Here is a 26,583-nt window from a genome sequence, read left to right on the forward strand (position 1 = left end):
TGAAATGAAATCTTTAACAAAGTGAGGCAAAGTCCTAGCTCTCTATGCAGTCAAGGCCGGGCCATCATGTCAATTCATCCACATTTAATTAAGTGGCCCGGCACCGTCAGGTCCAGCAGGAGTCGTGTGCTAAAAACAACATGCACGCGTGTGTGTACCTGCAACCTGAGGACACATCTTCACATGCGTGTTAGCGGATAGAGACTCAGATAGCGAGACAGAAGGAGACACATGTTGTGAATAATGCAGGTTGGCGGTGAAACCTGGGGTTGATGAGTCAAATATTGACACGCTGAAGTTCATTTATCAGGCTATGATGTGGTTTGATGGTTTCACACTCTCAGAAGGGAATTTGCTGCTTTTTTTTGTAACTGTCATTGCAAATATGAATATTTGTCTTTTTGTGAAGATATACATCGTGTTTGGCTTACAGGAATTTGGGAAGGGACATAAACTGGCCTCCAATAAAAATAAATAAATAAAAAAGAAGTTTTCCCTAAAAACTGATTCAATCCATCAGGTCACAGCCTTACTACCTACTACCAGAGCACATACAGTAAGTAAGCAGTCATCACTGACTTTATGTTTTCAGTACGTCAGCATCTTATGGTGGGATGTTACCGGGTTTTAGTCTGAATTCCCTGAGTGACGTATGTACAGTAAAGTAGGTTAGTTTGCTGACATGCAACATTCACACCTTTATGACCACTGCTGCCAGAACAAGGAGAATCCCATTTCTCCTGTGTTATCTGCTCTCTCCAGCCTCTTCTCTCTAGACAGGCTGCACCACCTCTTTGGCCTCAGTACACCTACACCAGGATACATGTATACGGTGGAGTTTATACGCAGTTTGTGCTAGAAAATGTGTGCCCCCGTCCACGTTTTAGTGACCTGAATATCAACTGGAATAACATGTGTACAGTAAGTTTACATACTGTGCACGTGCATGTGTGTGTTTGTGTCAGAGGGAGATAATTCATGCATCGGTCGGTGTTCATCCTGGAGGAAACACAGATAGAGCCGAGGCATGCAGGATAAACCGATCACATCCTCCGGTTCCAACCAGATGTGACCACCTTGAGTTGACTCCTTCTATACTCAAGTCACACAACATGTCAACACTCTTTTTCCTGATAATTCAGCATTTCACGCCTATTTTGCCCAGCCCCAAGGCTTTCTGAGCAATTATCATTTTATCATATTTCCATTTGCGAGGCCCTAGGCACTGCAATCTGGAAGGGACTGATTTGGACAGTTTAGATCTACCAAATGTTTGGAAAATGTTTCCTTGCCTCGAGAGAAATATATTTTTAAATAGTTTTAAACACATTTGTAGAATTTAATCGAACAGTGTGTGGACGGTATTTTAAAGTACTGGGTGTTTTCAGTCTGCCACTTCAGCCAAAATGGTTCAAAAACATCATAAATGTGAGGGTGCTGTCTCAAGTGGTGGACAAGTAGTAGCAAATTCAAGGAACAAAAACAAGTTGGGCCAATAAGCTAAAAGTTCTCAGTCAAATAAGCAGAGACAAGCCCATTAAACAGTTCCTGTCTAGCCCGGAGGCTGTGTTGGAAGTCTCTGCTGTGGTGGTCAGTGTTTGATCTCAGTCTCTACAAAGAGAGCAGCAATGCTCCACCAGAGCCCAGGAGCTCTGCAGAGCGCGGCTGTTATCAAGCCGCCAAACATCAGAGCAGAGACAGGGAGTCTTTCTATGTCCTTGACTCTGACACTCTTGTACTGAAGGACAAAGCTCCCAGCACTCTGTGCTTCCATAAAAAATACATGCGGCATCAAAAGGGCGGATATCGAGTATCACAGTGTTCAGTTTGTGCACAGTCACACAGATACGCTGCTAAATATAAGACTAGTGTGAAGTGAACAAGGCCCTGTGCGTTGGTGTGAATACATGTGCGACGGTGAAAATGAGAGCTACAGCTGTGTCCACTGAAGCTTTGCTATATTTTGCTGGGCGCGACCACATGATGCACATGTAAATAACTTACAGTAAAAGTGGCAGAGTGTCTTCGTAGATGGGGTTAAAGGGACAGGACAATCAACAAACAAACCGTCCTTACAAATCTCAAACAGCAAAGCGAGTTTGTTTTCTTTCCCTTCGCTGCCAACCTGTACCAGAGCTTACTTTATTGTCAACTCATGCATAATCCATTCGCTGCACTTCTTATCAAGAACACCAGACTCCAACAAATCTGACCGTATTATTTGCCAAGGCTGAGAACTGTCAGGGAATTTTTCTTTTCTTTTCTTCTCTTTTTTCCCCCAAAAAATGTTTTAAAACTTAATTTATCTGCCCAAATACATGTTCTCAAGTCCACGGCACATGGACACAAAGCCCACAAGCACATATATCCAAGGAGGATTTCAAAGAAGACAAATGAACTTGAGTGGAGGAGAGAGGCCGGGGAGGGGCCAGCAACAGTTAAAGATGTGTTGGTCTCTAAAGGAGCAGCTGACTAACTCTGAATCCTAAGTAGAGGAAAGTTCTGATTTTTTTTTTCCTTGAGGCGCTAAAAGACCAGTTGTGTTGTCTAAGAGGGCCAGATGGGCCTGTGCTCTGTGACTAAGCTCTGGGCACGCACACACACGGGCACACACACCTCTAGGACCCTCAAGCTGATCAGCATTCAAAGTAAACGCTGCCGTTCCTCCCCTCTCTACGTTTTCCTCTCCACTCTGTTTCTCCATTCTGATGATGGTCCCACAGGGAGGACTGGAATAGCTGCTGTTTATCCACTTATTCTTAGGGGAAGAAAAAAAAACGAAACTTCGTGTTTCACTTCCATTTCCCAGCCAAATAAAGGTAACCTTGCTATGACAGACTATGACAAGCCTGTTCAGCATGCACTGTACCAAAAGGTATCCAAACAAACCCACATCTGTATTCAACAGCAGGATGTAATACCAATTTTTTCGAATGATTCCGACTTCACTTTCACTTTTCTGCAATGACAGGGCGCCGTTGTAAGTTTCACAGTGAGTACAGATAAGGACGGTAAATGAGTCATCATCGAGGAGTTTGAACAAGTAAAAGTACATCTGTTAATGCTCAATTTCAGCATCCGTACTATCACTTGTACAGCGCTGGGAGGCTGAATCGTGGTGCCATATGCAGCATGAAGAAGCCTCTTAAGAACACCTGTGCTGCTGCACTTGGCGCCCAGGCTCTATTGTGATCTAATGAGGCCGAGGAGCGAGGGCAGACCACGGACATATTGTCTTAGCACCTCGCTTTGTTCCAGAGCTCAAAAAAGCAACTGCGCTGTGAAGCCACTTCACTGAGGTGTTTGTTGGTGCTGGAGTACAGAGAGGAGATGAGATACACGAGACTGAGAGCAGAAATTAACCATGACTTTTGTGTTTTAGAGAGTAACCTCTCCTGACTGAACTATTGGTTATTCTGCCCTATGAATCTCCCTATAGCAATTTCAACATTCAAAATGACCTCTTCACCCCCACCCCCCACCCACCCACCGAGGTGTTATGATTGATGACCAGCTCTCTTCCTCATGCAAGTCTATGCTGCATCTGTCTCCCCAGTGCGCAATAAGGAAAACCTGTCCTTACCTCACCTGCCAAACAACTCTAAGTAGAGGCCATGGTTATGTCTCTCGTATCGACTACACTACAGCAACACGGCTCTATCGAACCTGCTTTCATGCACAATGAGACCCTTACAGATCGTCCAGAATGGCAGAGTGGCATGTCTGCTTTTCAATCACCCTGAAAGGGCAAATGTCACTCCACTGCTCATTGACCTCCACGGGCTACGTGCAGCCGCCAGAATCAAATTTAAGTCGATAATGCTTCCCAACAGAGTGACTTCTGGGTCTGCATCTACTTGAACTCACGCAGCCTTGTGCTCCTTTTTCGGCCTCTGCTTTCCACCAGGGAATGTCTTCGAACACTACAGTCGCTGCACACTAGACAGCCACACTGCAGCCCGTCCTTGTCTGTGGTTTTCCCAATGGTGGCACAAGCTACCACATGTTAACAGATCAGGGGCTTCCCCCTCCGTCTTAAAGAAGCTCTTGAACACCTCCTCTCCTGATGCCTCTAACACTCCAGCACTGATGATTTCCTTGCACTTTATCTTGCTGAACAGATTGAAGACTCTAAGGTCTCCTACTGTACTGACCTTTGAATGTTGTTCATCAGTCGCTTTGGGTGAAGTGTCTGCCAAATTAGGAAATATAAATGTAAACTGTAAATAATGCACCAGATTTTTTTTAAATAAACTATGACCTCTGGAATAAATAAAAGTCAGACTAAGGTCAAATTCTGTGCTCAACTTTTCATGTAACACTAATCCTCTTTATAAGCAGTGACCAGATAGACTGGTTGAGGCCTGTATTTTAACAGATCAGCATTTCCAATTCCATTTTCTTTTTTTTGTGAAAAAATCTTTTACTACAGAATAGATCATAAAAAAAAAGAAAAGAAAATTGCTCCATGTTGGTGATTTTACCAATTCATTTTGTAAATTTGAGGTAGTAGTAGTAATTTACAAACCATCATGAATAAATCTATCACCATGACTGCTGTACCTTTACGAGTTGACCACATAACTGCAAAACCAGATGGCCTAGAGGCAGTTTTAGGCACAAATGGAAAAGCAGACCAGACTTTGACCACTCTCGTTAGATGAAAAAACCTCTGCTCAACCCACAGGCAGCATGAGGAATAATTTATTAATGAGAGAAATGCTGTAATGTGGACTTTATCTTGCCATGTTGGGATTGACACCCGTGGCATTGAAAAATACTTCCTGATTGCCCTCTGATGAAACACTACAGGACACCTGCGGTAACTTTCTCCACCTGCCATCCATTTGACTCCCGTCATTTAGAATTCAAACCCATTTGCTTTTGTCTGATGCCTGGCTGACATTTCCACAAATATTCAGTGTATTCAACAGGTTTTCTAATTATCATGTGTGGCAACAGTCACTTTTTATAAATAAAAACTTCACACTGTCAAACTTTGCAATGGCACAATAAATAAATAAAAAAAGCAACAGAAGGCATCTGGCAAAAATGACTTCCTGTGGTTCCGTGTGTGAAGGCAGGAAGAGAGTTACTAACGGTCTTAAAGTGGTGCTGACAGGACACTTTAGACATATTCAACTCAGGCACATTAAAAACTACTGACGATATTAAACTAAGGCTTAAAAATGAATAGTTTTTTATAGTGTATAAATACAAATGGTGGCCAACGTCTTTTTCGAGGGATGAAAATTGGGTTAGCAACAACTTTGTTAAGCTCTCATCAATAGTGTATTTTCATTATTCCTACAAGCAAATTTAAAGAGCAAATAATGAAAATCAAATATATAATAAGAGAACATTAAACAGCACAGCAGGTCCCTCCTTCCACAACTGAGACAACACAGTCCACGTATATGAAATCCGATTCGTGGTCTAGTTAGGTTTATGCTCAAACACAGCTTGGTTAGGTTTTTGGAAAGATCATAGTTTGAGTCACAATTGCTTCTTCGTTTGGATTAGTCATTGTTCATTTCCTTTCTTGGTGCCGATTATAAGTGATGCTCTTGTTTTTCTTGGTGAGACAGTTTGGACTTTTTCCATCTTACTGCTCTGCCTTTTATTCTCTGCTGAACTTGCGGTAAAAGTTAGGTCAGAAATATCAAATGTAGGCAACATTACTCTACTTTTGCCCAGCTGATACAGAATATGCTTCATGTGATCAAGCTGGTCCTCAGCTTTAAGTCGCGTGACCTGATTTGACTGTTTAACTCTTCACGTACCTGCTTGTCCTTGTCTTTAGCTTTCCCGCTGCCCGACACCCGCGATGAGGTCACATCACGGGGGATGACAGAGATTTGGTGCAGTGGCATGTTCATCCCAGCAGAGCACAACCAGGGACGCTCACACACACACTTCCTGTCCTGCTGCCAGGGCAAAGGGCATGATGGTCTGAATTGCGACGCCTCACCCGCACAGCCCTGCAGAGGACACACAGAGGACACATGGAGATTAGCTACAAGGGAATGAAAACATGTATAAATTAGAATATAAAATCCAGAGCTGGTGGGCTGAGATTAAAGTTTACCGTCAGATACAATAAATGATTTTTGTATTGGCTGGTTGTGTATATATCCTTCATTATAGGACTCATCTTGACTGCGCATAACTTTCATCTGCATTTCCATATCATCTGGTGCTAGCTCTTCGGTATCTATTTATTATTAATCCACTGCATATAAACCCATTCATATGCAACACTATTTATTCATCTGCCTCCTTTCCTAGTTTATCTTTACTTGAAAATCTTTTTTTTTTTTGTAAACTGTTCAAGTGTAGTCTTCTAGTTGTCTGAGGAAATTGCACTGATGTCAGTGTTGTTTTCTTCTTGTTTTTACTTGCTGTCTTGACATGCTCTTTGTGCCTTGGAATTGCCCTACGGGGACAAATGAAGTTTTTTGAATTGGGTTAAATTTAAGTGGTGAAGCTGCAACTGTGTTGTCACTATTGATCATTTGATCGACCGATCTTGCCACTAGACTTCTTCAGAACCCAAACAGATCAAATTAAAATTGTGATGTGGAGGGTTGTCACCAAAAACTGTTCATTAATTGTATTTTGAGTAGTTATCGGCAAGGATTTGCACAGACACCTGTGTTGTGTTCTTGTACTGTGGCTTTTTACTTCAACTCACCCACATTTTTATTCTAACCTGAGCCACACTTTGTGCTGGAAAAAAACACTAACAACCTCAGAGGTTAAGGACAGAATAAGATGTGCAGACAAAAACAAATCCATGAAGAGTCTCAAGCCCAGGTTCATTTTTTAAAACTTCCTCAAAAACAGGCAGGTGAACTTTCCTCGACGCTGACCTGCAGTGCAGTGTAAGAAACTTTTAGTCTATTCTCAAAGAGTTGTCTCTTGTGATTTTCCACAGGAGAGCAGAAGTTTGTCTCAAAATAGCACAGGCACAGAGTACAATAAATTACCACAGAGGTGATCCCCAAAGTGTGTAATAAATCACAACAGGGTTGATCCCATGAGTGCAAGAAATCTTCCAAAGACCTGGAAATTCAGGATCATGATTTCCACGAGAGAGAGAGAGAGAGAGAGAGAGAGGAGGTGGTGCATTACGCAGAAAGTCCCGGTCGTACTCAGATAGATTCAGACGGAGTTATGAAAGCAGCAGCAGCAGCAGCAGCAGCAGCAGCAGCAGCAGCAGCGTGGGGCTGTCCTGGGGAGTTACACAAGAGGTTTTACAAATGGGTCATTTTAACTTCAGTTAATGCAGCCATCTGCACTGCCACTGACAGCAATTAAGCTTTAACTCCTTTTCACCACTGTGTGTGTATGTGCGCATGTGTTTGCACACTAGCCGGTCTGCCAAGCAAACCCTCGAGCTCTGCAGTATGAAAATGACAGGATTAAGAAACCAAAAAGCAAGCAGACCGATGGGAGGTCAGTGAAATGACAGTAATCACAATCTAGAATTGATGGAGGAGTGCGTGCCTGTGTGTGTGTGTGTGTGTGTGTCTCCCTGCTAAGTATTCATACAGAGTTAGAGGCGATGAGTCTCATATGAACTCATAAACACACACAGTCACAACACACACATATATCAGCTTCTCATGAAACAGCTGGCGGACATGACTCAGTGCCAACGCAGTAGATGTTGGAGGATCACGCCAAAGATGGACACACACACACACACACACACACACACACACACACACACACACACACACACACACACACACACACACACACACACACACACACACACACACACACACACACACACACACACACACACACACACACACACACACACACACACACACACACACACACACACACACACACACACACACACACACACACACACACTTTTAAAAAATAGTTTCCGTTATTTGATTTTGTTGCTACTTATCAGTATTATTCTCTGTCCATGTTTTATCTGGGGATAGCACACCGTTTCCATGGAGATAGTTAGTCATTGTTAACAAATTCGGGCCTGCATGTTTTTAGTTTTTTCATTTATTTAAATTTTGGTAATGTGGCACCATGAAAATGATGCCCAGTGAGCTGATAGCAGTTCTCATTTGGAAAAAAATATCACCGCAGAGCTTTAAAAAGAGAAGAAAAAAAAAAACTTGATGACTCTCTGACAAATCCTTTCTCTTCAGCATTTCTAGATGGACTTAAGGGGATTGATTTAAAGCAGAAATCAGAGATAATGATATCACTGGGATGTATATTGAATATAAAAATATGTACAGTGTGTCTGTCTGTTGACTACGGCTCCCAGAAAGAGTAGTTACAAGGTTTAGTGAAAGCTCCAGGTTGCAAATGTCTGGCTGTAACTAATTATGCTCTCTGTGGCAAAACATAATTTAATGTAAATGTTTTCATCGGAGTGGTCCGAATTGTATACAGGGCCGCAAGTAATGGTTAGTTTTATTATCGACTAAACTTTAGAATATTCTCTTCATTGAGCGATTGATCGTCTGTTCCTTGAAAGGTCTCCATCCAACTGGAAACCTACACTGACCACAGCCTGGGAGAAAATCCTTCACTAGGATGCTGTTCAGAGTTGGCAAGTTTACACCGAGGAGCACTGAGGCTGCTCCGAAGCCTGGTGATGTTTTCTCTTTGATTCGTCTCTGTGCAGCTGATTTAAATGAGCTTATACAGTATCAATGTTAAGTCAAAACCAGCAAAATGTGAACAAAGGAGAGTTCACTCCAAAGACTAACGGTCAGTTCTGAGCTGTGATTTACACCCACACTTCCCTCTCCCAGAGAGGAAAAAAAGATTCATATTTTAAGATCCAAGAGAATTTATTTATCTGTATGTAGAGGTCAAAAAGGTGGAGGACAGAGTATAGCTACACCTGAGATGACTCATTTTTTTCAACAAATCTTCAGCTCAAACATAAACCTCCAGGCAGCATTTTTAAAAGGCTGTTATGACTGAACTGTAGCTGCACATGGCAAAACACTGTAAGATTGATATCAATAATAAATCCATGCTTTATTAATATCAGTCCCCATCCACCTCTTTTTTTTTGGCACACCTGCCTTCTAAAACACACAGTCTTGATTATAGTCCCTTTAGGTATAATAAATCTTTTATGTGGTGTCACTGCTAGTTAGTTACAATACCGGTGACTTTGATGGGCAGAGACCACTAGGAGTCCTACTATGTGTGTGCGGCTAATGAGTTATAGTAAATGAGCATGGGTACGGAGACCAAGTTACCCACTTGAGGGCATCATCACATGGTGGTACTGTATCATTAAGCTCTTGCTGTATTTCAGATGCAAATGTTTGTATTAATTACAAAGCAGGCATCCATTCCCCGAGCTACGATGTGAGGTAAGAGGGAAGAACAAATGAAATCTTAATACATCTAAAGATGGTTTTGTGCACTGCATTGGCAAGGATGTGGTTCTTTCATACAGTTTTGCGGTTGTAGGCGGAAAAAAAACTGCATCCATCACTGTGGCCACAACACAGACTCGTCTCTGCACCAGCCAGCTCATTACTGGACATCTAAAGAACAACAACTGCAGCAGAGTCCTCCACTCGGCTCTTAATTGGCATTGTGTTTCAAGCCCAAGGTCTTTGTTGGACTGAGAGGTTGCACTAATGGGCCAAAGGATGTGCTGGATAAACAGGCAGTATTACTCTATGGCCATATAGGCTACACACACACACACAGGCATTGTATACATATCAATCAAGCTGTCACAAAGTCCCTTAGGTGTGAGATTAGGCCATTTCCGGTGTCTGTATGTGTGTGTGCATGTCCTCCAGGCTGGCTGCCAGTCAAGAGTTTACTGCAACAATATTAAAAACTACAAATCCAGACCAATCACTGGCCTCCGGTGACACCAATTGGACACTGACCTGTTGCCATGGCAGCAGCTCCAGGGATCAGTTTAAGCTGTCAAGGGGACGATAGCGTCAGTCAGATAAATGGATGCATCTCCGAAAACTGTCATACTAGGATTGAGGACAGACACCAGCGATAAATGCGAACCCAACGTCTTTTACTAAACTGACTTGTCCCATTGAAACTTAAGACATGATGTCACATAAAGACGTAAGTACATCTGTTGCTAGGATACAGTTTCATCCCTTTATGCCACCTCAACTGGCCTCATTTACCTAGCTACACAGCAGCTACACCTTAAGTGAGACAACCTGAATCTGACCAGCTGCAAGCTAAAAAAAAAAAAAAAAAAAAACAGAGCTCCATCTGTATGTGATTATTCTGTGGAAAAACAATCGTTATTTCGGTCCAGAGGGAAATTTTCTTCTTACAGGGCAAAGAAGCAAAGAAAAATATTAAATACCACTAAGCTGAGGGGAAAATAACACATCAACACTTGGCTGACTCAAAAGGAACCTGATAAGATTTTGACAAGATGGGGTTGAATTGTTTGTGTTAGTGTGCGATGGGAGAGTAACCAGAGGGTGGATACAGTACACGCAGGAAGACAGGAACTGAATATCTGGAGAGTAAAGTGTAAAAACATCAAACTGCAGTTTAGTGCGTTTCAGGTCAGTTATGTCGGCCACACTCCACGTAACCTCATTTAAACGTCTCTCTAATGCATAGTGCTGAAATATTAACAAGCTAAAGTTTGCCGTTTGTCGGGCAGTCATTTAGCCAAACAGTTACACCAGACTTTAATGAGGTGTAAATATTTATTTCATGTAGGCCAGATGACATACACTTTATTTTCAACAAATCCTCCAACTTCAACAGCTTACATAAGTCATTTTTTCAACCTTGGGAGCATCAGCTGAAACAGCAGCAGGTGCACTGGAGCTCGGTCGTCTTGAGTTACTGTCATAAACACGCCACACGATTGGTTTGGTAATGAAAAGCTCGTAGTTTTGGTTCAAATATGTACTTTCTGGATTTTGTGACCTTTGTCGTCATGGTTATTAAATAATTACATGGTAAATAAAACAATCTGCTAGTTTGTATGAGAACTGAACTTCAGTCTGAAACCCAAAATGCCCTTATGCGTGTACTTTGGCATCTTTAGCTACTACGTTACTGAACATCCCTTTCTGCTCCTGTCATAATTATTAGAGTCACTAGATGTTGCATAACAACAAAACAAAATCATGGGTTATAATATGGCGCAATAATGACTTATGGGATCTTTTTTTTAAAATAGGCGTTAAGTATTCAATTTTGAAGTGCAAAAAACTCCATGCATTAAATCTTGGCTAACGGTATTTAAAACACAATGAGTTATTGATGGTTTTACTTCGCCTGTGTGGATTTTTAAAGACCTAATCCCAGCAGCGGCTCTCTACAAAGACAAGGCCATCAAAATATTATTATAGCTTCTATTATTCCACTGAAGTCCATTTATTTTACAGAGAGACAATTCAGCCCGTCTCTCCATCTCTCTTCCCCTCTCCGCTCCTGCTCCAGGTAAATCACAGTCCTGTCTCTGCTGCGTTCTGCTCAGCTGCGCTCTGCTGTTATTCAGTTTACCAAGAGGCCCCTCTGCGTCCCTGCTGTCAGATCAGACCTGAGATATGGCCAGGAGCCCGCTCTCCGGTTCTGATGCGCAACCAGGCAGAAAAACTAGGCTGTGTATCAATCAATCCAAACATTACTGTACTACGGCTATAGTCTATATTTAAAGAGGTGTCTTCCCCGTGGGCGGGTTATAAAAGAGACTTACAGCACATTTCAGATGGGATCTTAAAAATGCTGAGTTTAAGAGATAGCCTATTACATTCTGGATTTGGAGTTCAATACTTCATGGGGTAGCCTCGTTATGAAGGGGAAAGGATTTTGCTTTTCCTCTTATCTTAAACTGATATTACAGCAATAGAGAGAATTATTTGGAAACGGAAAAGAGGATGGTGCAATAACAGCTGACTATGGTGGTGTTCCTCATTAAGACACTTCTCAGAAATCTGACTTCCCCAGAAATGTATTCAGAGTTCATTTGGCAGGTGCAGACTAATGCTTGAAAATTTAATTTCTAGCTTTTATCGCTGTTCCCTCCAGGGACGTGTCACCTTGTCACCGAATTCCTTTTATGGTGGGAGAGGACTTTCTAAAAATGAAAAGGCTACAAATATTCCTGTATGTTGGACCGGTGCCTCCGCTGAAAGGTTCGAATCAGGGGAGAGAGAAGAAGGGGGGAGCATTAATTTCATCATGGCACAGATGCCATAGCTGTGTTGGCAGCAATGATTGGACTTAATGCCCTGCCAGAACTCACACACTCACTCTCTTTCTGTCTCACATAAACACACAGATTAACAGAGCGACAGTAAAACCTGATGGGCCGCTCTGATAAAACCTGCTGCAGCTCACTTCCTCGCACACACAAGTGGAGACGCATCAAATCTGGCACCGCAGTTCTTCCCAAGTTTAAGATAAAGTGTTAAACAAATCTAAATTTCAAGCGTTAACTGTTAGATAATTTAACCATCGCTGACATTGTATAATTACATAAGCAGACACACAAACCGCCAGAGCCTGGGAGACTGGTGATTACTTCAACGCTTTTTCATATCGTACTGGGAATAAATTATCATAATGTTATTTTTTTTCAGCTCATTGTCATTTCAAATGTAGCTGCATCATTTATCAGCGTCAGAGCAATCTGACTAACTCCTCTGCCTCCTAAATGTCTCCATGCCTATTCACCCTATACTATGCTGGATTAATCAAAAGCTTCCATGATATTTAAGTTTGCTGCATTCCCACTGCCTCTGTTTGCTGTCCTATTTGATTATATGCTAATGAGTCCCAGTTTGGATGTGATTAATTGTGTGGTTGGCGAAATGAGCTCTGAATAGACATCTGGGATAAACAGACTTGTTGCTCGGGGAAAACAAAAAAACAAACAGGAGCTGATTCTTTTTTACACACCCCAGACAAAATGTCTCAGGGACTTAAACAACATTTGCGAAAATGACCTTCACTTTTCACACGCGCTTCCTTGGCTTTCAAGGAGGCGTGAAGACAGAGACACAAAGGGATAAAGAAGATGCTGATATGAACACACACACACACACACACACACACACACACACGCGCCCTGTGAAAGTTCCTCTCCTGTAAATCTCAGTGGATTAAAGAAAGGAGGGTGGATCTTAATTCACAGAAAATATCTCTTTTCAGTAGCATAACCAGAACAGGAACAGGCCTTTCAAAGTTCAGTTAAATACTAAATTTCAACACAATTCTTTCTGTGACTTCTTGATTCACCGTAGTGACGTAGAGACTACGGTGACGCGTGGAGACAAACTGATCAAACTCCCTTCCCCAGCCTTAACACACCATCATTTCCCGACAGGCCCAGTGAGAAGAGTGCTTTCATTCATTCTGTTTCAAGTCGAAATGGCTTGAAATGACTCTCACCTTGTTGCCAAATTCAACATGCCATAAAAGAAATGTTTTTTTGTATATAGTGTTTTGACATCAAACTATTTACTTTCCCTTCTCAGAAACCATGTGTCTGTGAAATCAATCCAGTCCTGCCAAGAAACCTAAAACTGAACCACTCTCAGAATGAAGGGCTGAAAATCTGACTTCTTTTTTTTACTCCACGCTTTCATTTTAGCAGTAGTTTAGGAGAATTATATTTCAGAGAATTCAGTTCAGACGTTGTGACAGTTTGTTATGTGTAAAGCATTGAAAACTTTTTGACGGTCCCTCTCACTCTTAGAGGAATGGTTCGACAGTGACTTCCAGTCATCCAGCAGAGACTTCAAGACAAAGATGCTGCTTGGCAAAGAAAGTTTTATCATCATGTAAACCACAGCTTCTCATCCACACACTTACAGTAGCTACAGAATAGCAGCTTTACAAATCCTATAAGAATTATTTTTAACCTATACAGACAGAGCCAGTCTAACTCTTTACCTCTCTTTCCAGTCTTCTAAGTAAAGTGTGGAGATACATTAATTCAAGATCTGGATCCACGACCATTTTAAAGCACCCTTTACTTGAGATACTGGAAGTGAGACAAACTGAATTTGCACCAAAGCTACCTGTTGATGAAAGTTATGTATTTGGTTCCAGGTATAAAAACAAAAATCACCCCGAGTCACTAAAATTCAAACAAACCTCTTCTTCTGTTCTTTAATATATTTTTATTAACCAAGAGTGCTGTATAAAATATTCAGACAGGCCTTGCCAGTTATAAAAGTTTCACCAGTTGAAATGACTAACTTTGCCAGCAGCAGATTATATCAGCTGTAGCCTGTAGTTAATGAATGTTAATTCCCTAAGTACTTTACCCAAAGGCCGAACTGGAAATGTACTTGTCTATTTTTGTGAACATTAGACAGCCACTCAAAGCCGCTGCTTCTGTGTTGTCATCCCGGTAAAACTGATTAGAGATTCAGAAATTACATTTTTGTGTTAATCAAAGCTTTTTTTCAGATTCAATTAATTACTAGACTAAACCATTACAGCTATATATCCAAACAACATGGTGCTGACATGAGATTGTGTGGTTATAATGCAGCAAGAGTAGGAAGGCAAATCAAAGAGGGAAGGACTTGTGTATGTGATTTGCCTGGGAGTAAAATCATCCTTATCTCTGTGCCTAACCTCCCAAGCTGCCAGTAAGAACCGGTAAATACCAGTAAGTAAAAGGGGAAAATAACATATCAACGGTTGGCTGATTCAAAAGAACCTGATAAGAGTTTTTGACAAGATCCTGTTGAAATCTTTCATGTGTGATGGGAAGATAAGAGAAGGAGTGGGACAGAGTAAACAGAAGGTGCTGATCTCAATTGAAGAGCAGAATGAAATGGAGCAAAAAGCACTGAGAAAAGTGCAAACACATCAAAACTCCACAAAGCAGAGAAAGGAACTGAAATTGTAAAAAAAAAAAAAAAAAAGTAACTTAGACTCCCTCCACAAAACGCACACCCACTGTGCTACAGCCTCTACTGCTACCACACAGTGAAGGGGAAGTGGAACATGAACAGAGGAAGCTAATGCCCTCAAGTCTTATTATACACAGGCAAAATAAGAGACCTTGTTTTCAAAAGACTTTATATTTTGCAGATGTCTGAATCAAAGTAATATCTTTTCACAAAAATAAAAATGCAATGCAAGTCTGTAGTTGTAGGATTTATTCATCTATCTGCTATCAAGAGCACCACCATGAAGCTTGATGATTTGTTTGCACAAGCAGAGATCCACATTTACATTTTGGGAATTTGGCCAAGCTGAAATCCTGATCAAGTTACACTTGATTGCATTAACAGGTGCAGTGAAGACGTACACTTCCTGTGTAAAGAAAGATGTCACCAGCAAACTTTTTGGTACTCCGACAGCAAGAAGGAAAACTACCTAAAGACCTCTGTACAGGGACACTTCTTTGGAACAAGTAAATAAATTAAAGGAACAACAAATGGCTCTCAGCTGATGTGGCCTTGTGCTTCATGCCACATTGGACACTGGTGATAAAGTTGTGAGAAAACCTGCTCTTAACTTTAATAAGGCACTGCCAAAAAGCTGAATGACGCACTCAGCAGGTGAAGTGCAACTTTTCTTGGACTTGGCCAACCAGCAGTTTCACGAATTCTTGCTAAACTTTAACATTTTGACGTACTTGCAGTGTTTTTTCTTTGCTTCCTGGATGTGTTGTTTTTTTTAACCCATGTTTGTGTCTACAGCTGAAATGCTTCAGTCTGGTAAATCATTAGGGGCTGCCCACTCATATGCAACTGCTACTGAAACCAAAAACTAAACAACTGAATCACAGTTTCTTTATGGATAAGCACATGAATCAGCAATGTATGAGTGAAAGATGAGGCCAGACACTTATAAACACACTGAAATATTATAGATATCAGATCAGATCTATCTAGAGGATGTGCTGTTGATTTAGTATTCCACTGTGGCCTAACAAGGCATCTTTAATGGGATAAACTCACTATGAAGCCACTGTGGACACCACTCTACAGTCGCACCATGTTAACATAGAAACACAAATAAGCTTGGTAAAAAGAAAGATAAAGCAATGAAAGGTTATGATAAGATAAATCATGCTGATTCATTTTGGCAACTGTGGGAGTTTGAGTTTGTTAATTGGGGTGGAAATCTACAGAGACCAGTCACCCTGCTGATTTCATACCTAACGTGTTACTGAAAGAGTTTCCACATTTCCTTGTACTTGCTGTTATATGAGATGATCATCATTTCATAGGAATTTCACCCACTGTGTTCCTGTAATTAATAATGTTGAAAAAAAAGAGAGAGAAAGAGAGAAGAACCCTGCTTAAAACAGGATGCAGCTCGCATTTCTCCAGGCAGCTACAGCTGTTTAGTATATTCAAGGCTGACAGCCTCAAAGCTACTGACAACAGACAACGACGAACACTGCTGCTGCTGCTGCTGCTGCTGATGCTGACAGGGAATTGTTACTATGCATCTGCATTCTGTGCGTTGTCAACCAATAATGTTCAGACCGAGGGGAAAAAATGGCAACTTGTATGAGGAAATGAAAACTTGACTCGCCACCGACACAGAAAGTGAAAGCATTTTCTTTGTAACCACTGTTCTGAGCCTGCCAGTAAACACAGGCCTCATACTCATGAGCGTGTGCTTCTCAGCACAATGACCACTCCGCCCCTCGGGCAAGTGTTTATCTTCTCTCTGTGTAGCAGAATAACCTGACTGAGTTGTGCACCGGCAGGCAGTAACAACCCTCCACCATGCTACATGACCGTGAGTGTGTGCAAGTGTGTGTGTCTGTGTGTGTGTGTGCTTGGTGCGTGTACTCAGGAAACCACACACTGAGAGGCAGCTTGAGAGGCTGCTTGTCTGGCTGATGGTCGACTCAGTGGCCGCCAGCAACAAAAAGCACTGGTAGCGGTACGACAGTGGGGCGGAGAGTTGGACAACTGGCCTCCAGCAGCCATTTATTTACACAGCAGTTCAGCAGCAAACACACTCCCCAACATAAACGGACTAATACAGACACTAAATCTAATTCACCAAAACTTAATATTGCAACCAGTGAAAAGAGAATCAGTCTTAATCTTAAAGGGTCAATTCACCCATATTACATAAAAACATCAAGAGATATATTTTCTCATTATGTCTGGTGGTATTAAAGCGATTCCATGGGGACTGTTTCTTTGTTAGAAAGAAGTTTCAGTCCATCCTCATGGCCTAAGGGTTTAAAGACAGATCATGTAATAGCAATGTTCTGGCTTCAAATCCAGCCGGAGACCTTTGTTCCATGTTATCCACTCCCCCTCCAATCATTTCCTGTCAACTCCCTATTCTTCTCTATCTAATAAAAACGAAAAATATTTCCTCAAAGTCATTTGGTAAGAGGTACGCACGAAAATAGGAGGAGGGATTGTGTTAACAATTGTTCTACTGATTATTTTCTATATTAACTTATGAACTATTTTATGTGTAACATGTGAGAAATAAATAGGTAAATCACCTCAATGAGAGCTGGTTTTATCCAAACAACAAGATATTCAGTCACTATCACAGCCAACATGTCAGTGCATGAAATCCTCAGATCTGCGAGACTGGAACCAGAGAACAAGGAAAAGTTACATGATTATCAAAATGGTTGCCATCCTCTAAATTAACCTTCTGTGAACTGAATCGCTAATGAATCTACTAATTGTTTCAGCTCAGTTTCCTTTGTATTTGGATGGTGAACATAAAAAAGGAAACAAATAAGGCATTTTTTCACACGTCTAGATGCCATGTGAAAAGAGAGAAAAAGATGATACATTTTCAGTATCTCCAGGATCAGATACTGATGTTGAGAAATATGGCGCACATAAGGAGAGTGGGTTATTCATCACGCAGCCACTGATACATCGAGACGTGTCTTGATATAGACCCTCATTCTCCTCCTTTTCCATCACAGCATTTCCAAGGTAACAGGACAAATAACAGGACAAATAAAGATGTCAGGTTGCTTAGACCCAGCGTGCTCCTCTTGCACTCCTCATCTCTGTGTAATTGGGATAATCAGACTTCCGTGCCTCAAAAATCACCCACCCTTGAGTCTGTACAACCTGACAAAAAACAAAAACACATGTCTGCTGAGACAGTAAAGACAAGTCTCACCATGTAATAATGCAAATACAAATACAAAGCTGTTGGGCAAACAGTCTAGCTGGAAATGTAAAAATAAATAAATGTCTGCATCAGCTCCTAATGAGGTCATATACAGCAGGTGTCATGTCGATTTCTTAACCCCAAACCCAACATAATAGCAATCCCATAATCTCGCCCTGGACGATTTAAGGTTGTCAAGGAAAAGAAATAATGTACCCCATCCTACTCCTATAGGTCAATACAGCTGTGCAAAAGCCACACACATACATCCACCTTGTCATGCAAACTCATTCGCTGCTTCAAAAACTAATTCAAACAACATCCTATAATTACTGCAAAGCCAATTTGAACAAACAACACTAGGATGAATTGATTATTTAAATCACTATTAATAATAGCAACACACTCAGGACTGAATCATAAAGATCAAAGGAACATGGTGTGTAGTCTTAAGCACACTGGTGTGGAGCTAGAACCGTTTTTGCTGCTGCAACAGGAGGGTGTCTCTGACCAGGATGTTTTATTTGATGAGGCGACAATGGGGGAAAAATGACCTCTAGCAATGCAAACGACAGCAGCAAGAAACTATTTATGAGGAGTAAGAGAAAAGAGAAAAGTTATTCGTAATACTAATACATTTCATATTCATAATGAAATGACTGCGTGCACTCATTGTGCAGTTGACTACACACTTTATTGTTTACAAACACTCAAACAAATTATATATGAATAGTAACATTATTCTAAAAGAAAAGGCCAAATATAAAGTTGAACACCACATCCCAGCAGTCGCTTGATTGGTGATTAAAATGCGATGACATCTGAACTTTTTTTTGTCTGCCCCGGCTCAATTACAGTGTTTTTCCTCCCGTTAGTCCAAACAAAACAGATCCTGCATGCTGAGAGGCAAATATAGAAACTTTCTTGAAATGCTGACAGGATGAGTCATTATGTGCATAATGTCTGAGAGACAGAAAGTAACAGAAAGGTCACAGGTGATCAGTTCAGCATATCAGACTTGTTTGGATTTTCAAGAGAGACTGGAAACTTACTTTCACTATTGAGCATGATGGTAAAAATGAAACTTCATTAGAGAATAAGATTTACTGTTTCAAATTCTAATATGAGAAGATGCACAAAGAAGCTTCTGATGATATTTTAATACGATGCTATCAAAACGATGTTGATTCTTATAAATTCTCAACTTGACAGAAAAGTGAATGTGAACATGACGTCTGTCAGGCTATCACCGCCACATGAACGCACCAGAGGACGAAAACACCTCTGAAATCAACACGTGGATCAATGACGTTGAAGCCTTGACAAAAATTAATTTGGGTAGCATGTTCACTGTGATGGATTACCTATCAGACAAGTTTCTGCAAGATGATTTTTGTCACCACAAGCAAATTAATGAAAATAGATGGGCGACTAGCTCTCAGAAATCGAATCAAATGTGATACGATGGAGGAAATGTTGTTGATGATGATGTAAAGTGGCGTGTAGTGTCCCGCAGTAGTTAAAAAAAAACAACCTAAACTTAATCGGATGGATCAAAGTTAAGGTCCATTACACTGAAAATTATGATTCAATAATGGCAAGATAATGGTGAGTCCCAAAGCTATAAAAAATAAAAAATAATTCAAAGTCATGTTAACAGCTTGCATTAATGTGAGTAACTGGGTATAGCCTACTATTGACAAACACAACGACATCCAGATGAATAAAATACACAGAGCTGTTGCTCTTAAAGTGGAACCTAAAGACATTTTTCATTCTCATTTCCACAGTCGCATGATCATGCAAAAAGCTACTGCTGCTTCAAGCAGCTGTCAACACTGTTGATCTGCAAGTACTGTACTGTGTCAAGTCCACAGTCAGGCCGCCAATCACACGCAGACAGATGGCGGGTCATTAAATTGTTTTTTTTAAATATGAAAATGATATGAATCTTATGCTGTGGCCTTTAGGGTCTCTAGATCTTAACTTAATTGATCATTTGCAAGCTGTCACTAGCATAATTTATCAGCTGCAGCTAAGCTATCAAGCTAATGAAAGTAACGTGAGCTTAATGAGCTCGATAAAAAGACTGTCTGTAACTGACCTCTTCATGTTTCCACCTGACTCGTTTTTAAAACGAGACCTCTGTAAATGAGTCTTGGTTATGTACTTCATGGGGACATAAGATGAAGTGTATAGGCTACTATGAATGTAAAGAAAAAATATTGCTTTGTTTTACTTTTAATGTTACCGGACAGACAGCTAGGCTGAGGACTGATTAATGTGCAAACATACTGTAACACCATCCTGGGTAATGTTATCTGGAGCTACTGTGTGTGTAAACTTCCAAAAGGTACAGTACTACAGAGTAGGCTACAGGTCTGCTGACATTAGTTTTCACGCTGCGAGCACAATAAGGTTTTCACACAGTGAGGAAAATACAAAACAGTGTATGTGCTGGTCATGGATGGGTTTTTTTATGTAGTGTAAACTGTAATATCCAGAACTGATGTGGTTAGTCTATGATAGTAATGTTTGGTTCTGACTGTGATAGTAAATTCTTGGTCAGCCAAAAAACTCACAGTTTAATCCATTCTTTACACTTTTGCTCTCTAAGAAAACAAACACCACCCTCCACACTCAGTGCAGCCTCATTTAAACTGCTTCAAATCTGCAGCATGACAGGACTTAGTTGTTTTGTTACATCTGTGTGAGGCGAGCTTCTGGACCAACCATTACAAAAACACACAAAAAAACACAAAGTCAGCTGCAGTATCTAAAATAAAACATCACACGGTCACATCTGAAACAGCTTCCACAAAAACTGAGCATTAAAACCTGCACAAAGGAAGAATTTTACTGCAGGACATTACTTTTAGTTAGCAGCAAGAGTAAATCATTTCACTGGCTCTAATGTGTGCCGTGTCCAGTCCACATTAACACAAAGTATTTTATTATTGTGGCTCCTTCCTCCACACTCTTTGTTCTTGGTTCGCTGGACACACAGACAGAAACCTTGGAAGATGGTGAAAGTGCTAATGACATCATCAACCACAGCCTGCTACCTGCTGCAGAGCCATCCCACAGTCGCTTCAGCTGAGCCAGCACCTCTGCACGGTTGATATATAGCAGCTGTCGAGAGCCCCCCCCCCCCCCCCCCTCCCCCTTCATCCCCTACATTATAATTTCATTGCATCCGTGCAACATACACATAGGCAACTACACACAAACACACAGAGTAAAAAGTGTGAGGGAAGAGCGCTGCTTAAGGTCCATAAGAAACATCGATATAAACACTGTCCTGTTGTTCCATCACCTATGCTTTTTTTAAACTGCTGCCATTAGGATTACTGCAGCAGCGTTTAATTCACAAGGGAGTATGACATCATCCATAAGAGGAAGTCATTAGATTGGATCAATACTCTTATTCCCTAAGGATGAGGACCGGACTCAGTGGGACACAGGAGCAGGGCAGGTCGGGACTGAGTTAGTGAAGAGAAGGCAAAGAGCAATGACACAGTATGATGCCTTCATTATGTTATTACATTAAAGTCCAGCCAGATGCTGGTACAACAGGACTAGCAGGGGACATATCCATCCAATAACAATCCAGGATCAGGTGGTAAAGACCATATGGGGGCAGCTGCACAAAGTCTACACAACACTGGACAATTTGTGGTACATTTGCTGCTGCAGCCATATGGCAGTGATATTGTTAATATACTTTTAATCCATTCAGGAGAAGATCAATTTAAAAAGTAAAAACTGCTGTGCTGCAAGTCTAGTGACAGACATTATAGTTGATACTACTCCAGCTTTCTTACAGTCACAGGAGACCAGGAAAACCCCACATCCTGAAAACGACACGCACATTCTCCTGTAAAACGGAACAGGATACGTATGACGGCTGATTTCATGTTGGCTCGGTCCATTCCCTGTCTCTCCTTGCAGGACGCAATCAATACTTTTTTTCCCAGGATTAACCACCAAACACAGGAGTAAGCGGCTAAAACAGAGATGCAGTGTGTGTGAGTCACAGAATCACGTCTGCAGGTGCCATTTTGTAACAAGTTGACATTTCAAAATAGAAATTGGAATAGGTTAGGAATTAGAAAATGCTCGTCACATGTGATGTGGTTAACTACAAAATCATCACATCCTTCAAAACGCTGAGTTCATGTACGGGAAATGCTCTAAAAAAGGAAGTGTGTGTGTGCATTGGAGAGAGAGAAAGAGACTTGATATGAAACTGACAACTGATTAAGTTCTTACATCTTCGTATATATAATGTCTTGTCTTTTCTTCTTCATCTGCTATGATAGTAAATTTGACATCTTCAGGTTTGATGACTGTCAGATAAAACAAGACATTTGAATACATCAAGCCAGGCTCAGGAAAAACATGATGGGCATTTTTCACTGCTGCCTGACATTTTATAGATCAAACAGTCAGTGGAGAAAATACCATCTACAAAATGGAAAAAAAAAGAATCAGTCAGGTTGGCTTTGCAAAATTAGTCAGCACATAAAAATGTCATTTTTCAGCTGTGTGCCCTTTCAAACTTGCCGAATGTGATTAGTAAGAACAGCTGTTGTAGAGTTGATTCAAACTAATGTGCTCAGACAAAGATGTGGACTAAAGCAGAGCTAAAAGCCTTTTTCCCTGAAACCCCTCTGCAAGCCCAACTGGTTCAGGCTCTTGTTAAATTAAATTTGATTGAAAACACTATGGATTCGTACAATAGGTGCTGTCAAACCCATCCTCTTCTCCATATTTTTTTTTTTTTTAATACTGCAGCAGGCATATTTCACCATTGCCACCAATTGTGTCAAACAATGACGGTAGTTAATTGGCACAAAGCTACTATCACAGCCTTCAGATACTTTTGATTGCATTCATTCCCCCCTCAAATTACTTTCCTCGGAACCTATCTCTGAAGACAGCAAGTATGAGTTAATTTGCAAGTGCACAATGGCAGAGTCTATTAAGACTGCAGGCTCCTTCACTTGCAGCCATAGCAGCTTAACAGACTCGGTCTCAGTCGCCCTCTTCCTCCTGTTTGGAACCATTATTATGGCTTTACTTTCTCATTTCTCCCCATAGCCAGTTCCGTCAGGATGCCTGACAACTTCAGAGTCTGTTGACAGTTGAGGCAGCTGGAATAAATGAGGTTTTTTTTATAACGGCACGACGCTTGTGGATACCGGCAGAATCCCTTGTTGTCAGAGGGCACAGCGTCAGCCAGTAATGAAGGAGGACCAGGATGAGGGAAAAGGAAACCGAGAGAAATGAGCAGACTGTTTTAATTGTTTGATGTGATCATATCAAAAGGACTTCATGCTGAAAACAACACGGTGGTATAAGTGCAGTCAATGCTCTTGAAGTCAGACTTTTGGATGAAAACAAAACCTCGGTTTGCAGTGAACAAAAAACCAATCCAATCCTGAGCATTTGATATCATTGCTGTGATTCAAGAAGTTGAAAGCAGCTCATGAATGAAAGGCCGACTTGTTTTTTTTTTTTGCCCTTATTTTTTCTGCAACAGTAGATTAAAAATATTCACAATTACTTTTCTTTTTTTTCAAAGCCAAGATATTTTCTTTTGTTCAGCTCAAGTATGAAACCAAGATTAGAGCCCCAGCTGCTTGGCTACAAAAGAGGCCATCGCTCGTCACTATTGCTCAAACACACTGTCAGAAGCTTAAAGTGTGTTTGTGTGTGGAAAAGAAAGAAACTATATGCAGTAATCGCATGTGAGGAGGCAGGATTAGTTACACAGCAGTTCAACACAGAGCATAACCATTGTGTTATCTGCAAGTTTATGCATGCACTCTCCACAGATACCAATGGTACAATGAGTTGTCTTATCACAACAAGCACTCACTATTCCACAACACAGGCTGAGACATAACTAAAGGCTACAGTGATGTAACACGCGCAGACAGAAGCAGCTGGTTCATCATCTTGCTCCGACAATGGCTGCACGGGCACCTTGGTGAAGCCTCCATCATGACAAGGATGTTTTTTTTTAATTATTGTAATAAAGAATCTGTTTTTGACTTGAGGCCAGGAGCTGCTTGCCTTGGAATGAGGAGTGCTAGGTTTACCTTCCACTTAAATGCCAAGAGGAAATGAGCACTGAAAGCTTTTCAAGCACACACAAGCGCTTTGCATCTTTGAGACGTTTTAAAACAAACTGCAAATGCAATATACATGCACTGCAGCAGGTGTATATGGCACAGACAACACAGGGCAGGAGTGGAAGGTTATGAGGAAAGCTGATCCTACTGTGTAATTTGAGAGCCAGTGTAACAGTCAACACATAGGTTTAAGCTTGTTATTTATCAGACTGCAACATTTTAATGATGCTCAGCTGAAGCTATGTATGTTCGTGCTGCTTTTTGACTGTATAGAAGCAGTGGAGCTATGCAGGCTGCTCCCATGGCTTCATTATGGCTTTAAGGATCCAGCCGGACAGTGCGCCTCAGAGCTGAAGTCAATACACAGGGGCAAACGCTCCATGAGACAAAACAAGCCCTATCTGTACTCACATCATGCAAATTCGACAATTAACATCCCAATCAAAATTGATCCGCTATGATAAACTAGAAGGCGACTGCTTGATCTCGCACTGTGACATGTTCATTTGTAGAATAGAAAAAAAACAACCGAGTGGAGCGACGGGATGAAAAAAAAAGAGAGGAAATAGTCAAATATCCACCAGGCTGGGATTACAGTATCTTCATGACCCCGGTGTCCCATCACAGCAGAGTGTCAGGGAGGAAACAACATACAAGATCTTACATGACGTCTCCAGGAGAAAGCCCGAGGGGATACAGTTTTTTTTTTTCAGCTGATACAAATGCGTTTTTTTTTCTTTTGCTGCAGAGTGCACCAGCCGCTCGCATTTAAAAAAAACAAAAAAAAAACTGAATTTCCTTACCTTAATCACAACAGCCTACGGTCACCGTCGCCAGGCAGGGACAGACTGTCGGCTTCTACAGCGGGGAGGTGAAAAAAATAAAAAATAAAAATAAAAAACAAACAAATTGTTCACACTATTACATCCGAGCACAGTCCAGACGCTCAGTCAGTCAGTCAGCACAGCTCAGCTCAGCTCGGTCCGTCAGTCAGTCAGTCAGTCAGTCCGGTTGGGTTTAATAGCTTCAATAAAGCGCGAGGCGCCGCGGACAGTCGGGAGCCTCGGTGCGGACGGACGCATAGCTGCACTGGACCAAATGTTGCTCCATATTCCTACTGACACACAGGAGAGGGGAAAAAAACAACACACACACACACACACTAGACACTCACTCACCGCTGCGTTTGGCACCGACTGCCGACGATGTTTATTTCATTGTCACGGCTGAGCAGCTGAGTGTGGTGGTGCGTCACCGACTTCCGCGTTAAGATGGAGCAAAAAAAAAAAATCAATTTAAAGGACAGGCGACGGCGCACGCGGACGCACCGAGGATGAAGATGGTGGTGATGATTACACTAGTGATGATGATGATGATGATGATGATGATGAAGATGGTGGTGATGAAAGTAGTGTGGAAAATTGAACTAACCTTACCTAGGATAATAGCCTAATCATGGCACATAAGTTATAAGCTATTTTATTTTTCTTTGCCACAACTGAACTGTTTCCTTGTGTCACAGCTATTATCAGCAGTGGGCACATGGAGGAAACCTCACCAACTAGCCCACACCCTACTTCTCCCACACAATCAACACAACAGGCTAACTTAAGATAATATTGTGGTGTAGCATATAGATGGTACTGTAAGAGAACAAAGCATAGCTCTATAAAACAAGTAGGCTATGTGGTTTACCTTTGCCAGGTGAACAAGGGAGCTGCAGATGGATGCCAATGTTGCTGGATGTAGCTAGGGTTAGGTTAAGTTAAGAAAAAGAAGCCATATTTGAAATGTAGGCTAAAGAGAAAAAAAAGTATAAAATGAGTTGTGTTTCTCATACCAGTCTTTCTTTTAGTAGTCTAAACTGCAAAAAAAAAATGGAAGGAGCACATCTTCAACCTATTGCACCAGGTTGCTGTTACCCTGCCTACCCAGGAGCCTGAACCTGGCAGTTGGGTTATTAAAATTACCCAGCACCCTTTATTGTGTAGCTTTATAGCTGCACCGTCTATGAGCTGCACACAATGTTACAGTGATCAATATGTCTTTTATCTCTAGTGGTATTGATAACTGTAACGCTCTGCTTTATAGTCTTCCAAAAAAAAAAAAAAAGCCTCTCAAGCCTACAACTTTTGCAGAACTCAGCTGCACATGTGCTGACAAGACCAGAAGGCAGGCCCACATTACTCCAGTTTTAAAATCACTGTAGGCTATTGACTCCCTGTGTGTTTCAGACATGATTTCAAGGTTCTTTTAATGGTTTTTAAATGTGTTAGTGGCTTTTAGCCTTCTTATCTTTCAGAATTGCTCTTACCTTAACGAACCCTCGCAGACCCTG

General features: G+C 41.3%; 1 protein-coding gene across 1 annotated transcript in view; it reads right to left on the reverse strand.

Moving 5' to 3' along the window:
- The window catches only part of marchf8 (membrane-associated ring finger (C3HC4) 8), a 77,378-nt gene extending 51,873 nt beyond the window's left edge, over nucleotides 1-25,505 (reverse strand). The window contains exons 1-3 of the mRNA XM_083988389.1: nucleotides 25,424-25,505; nucleotides 25,049-25,103; nucleotides 5,784-5,981 (exon numbers count right to left, since the gene is read on the reverse strand). Of these exons, the coding sequence (XP_083844515.1) occupies nucleotides 5,784-5,879 (96 nt within the window). The 5' untranslated portion in view covers nucleotides 5,880-5,981; nucleotides 25,049-25,103; nucleotides 25,424-25,505. The remainder of the gene's footprint in view (nucleotides 1-5,783; nucleotides 5,982-25,048; nucleotides 25,104-25,423) is intronic.
- Nucleotides 25,506-26,583: the final 1,078 nt, after the last annotated feature.

The sequence above is a fragment of the Trachurus trachurus genome (genome assembly GCF_905171665.1).
Source record: "Trachurus trachurus genome assembly, chromosome: 15".
In the NCBI taxonomy this organism is placed as follows: domain Eukaryota; kingdom Metazoa; phylum Chordata; class Actinopteri; order Carangiformes; family Carangidae; genus Trachurus; species Trachurus trachurus.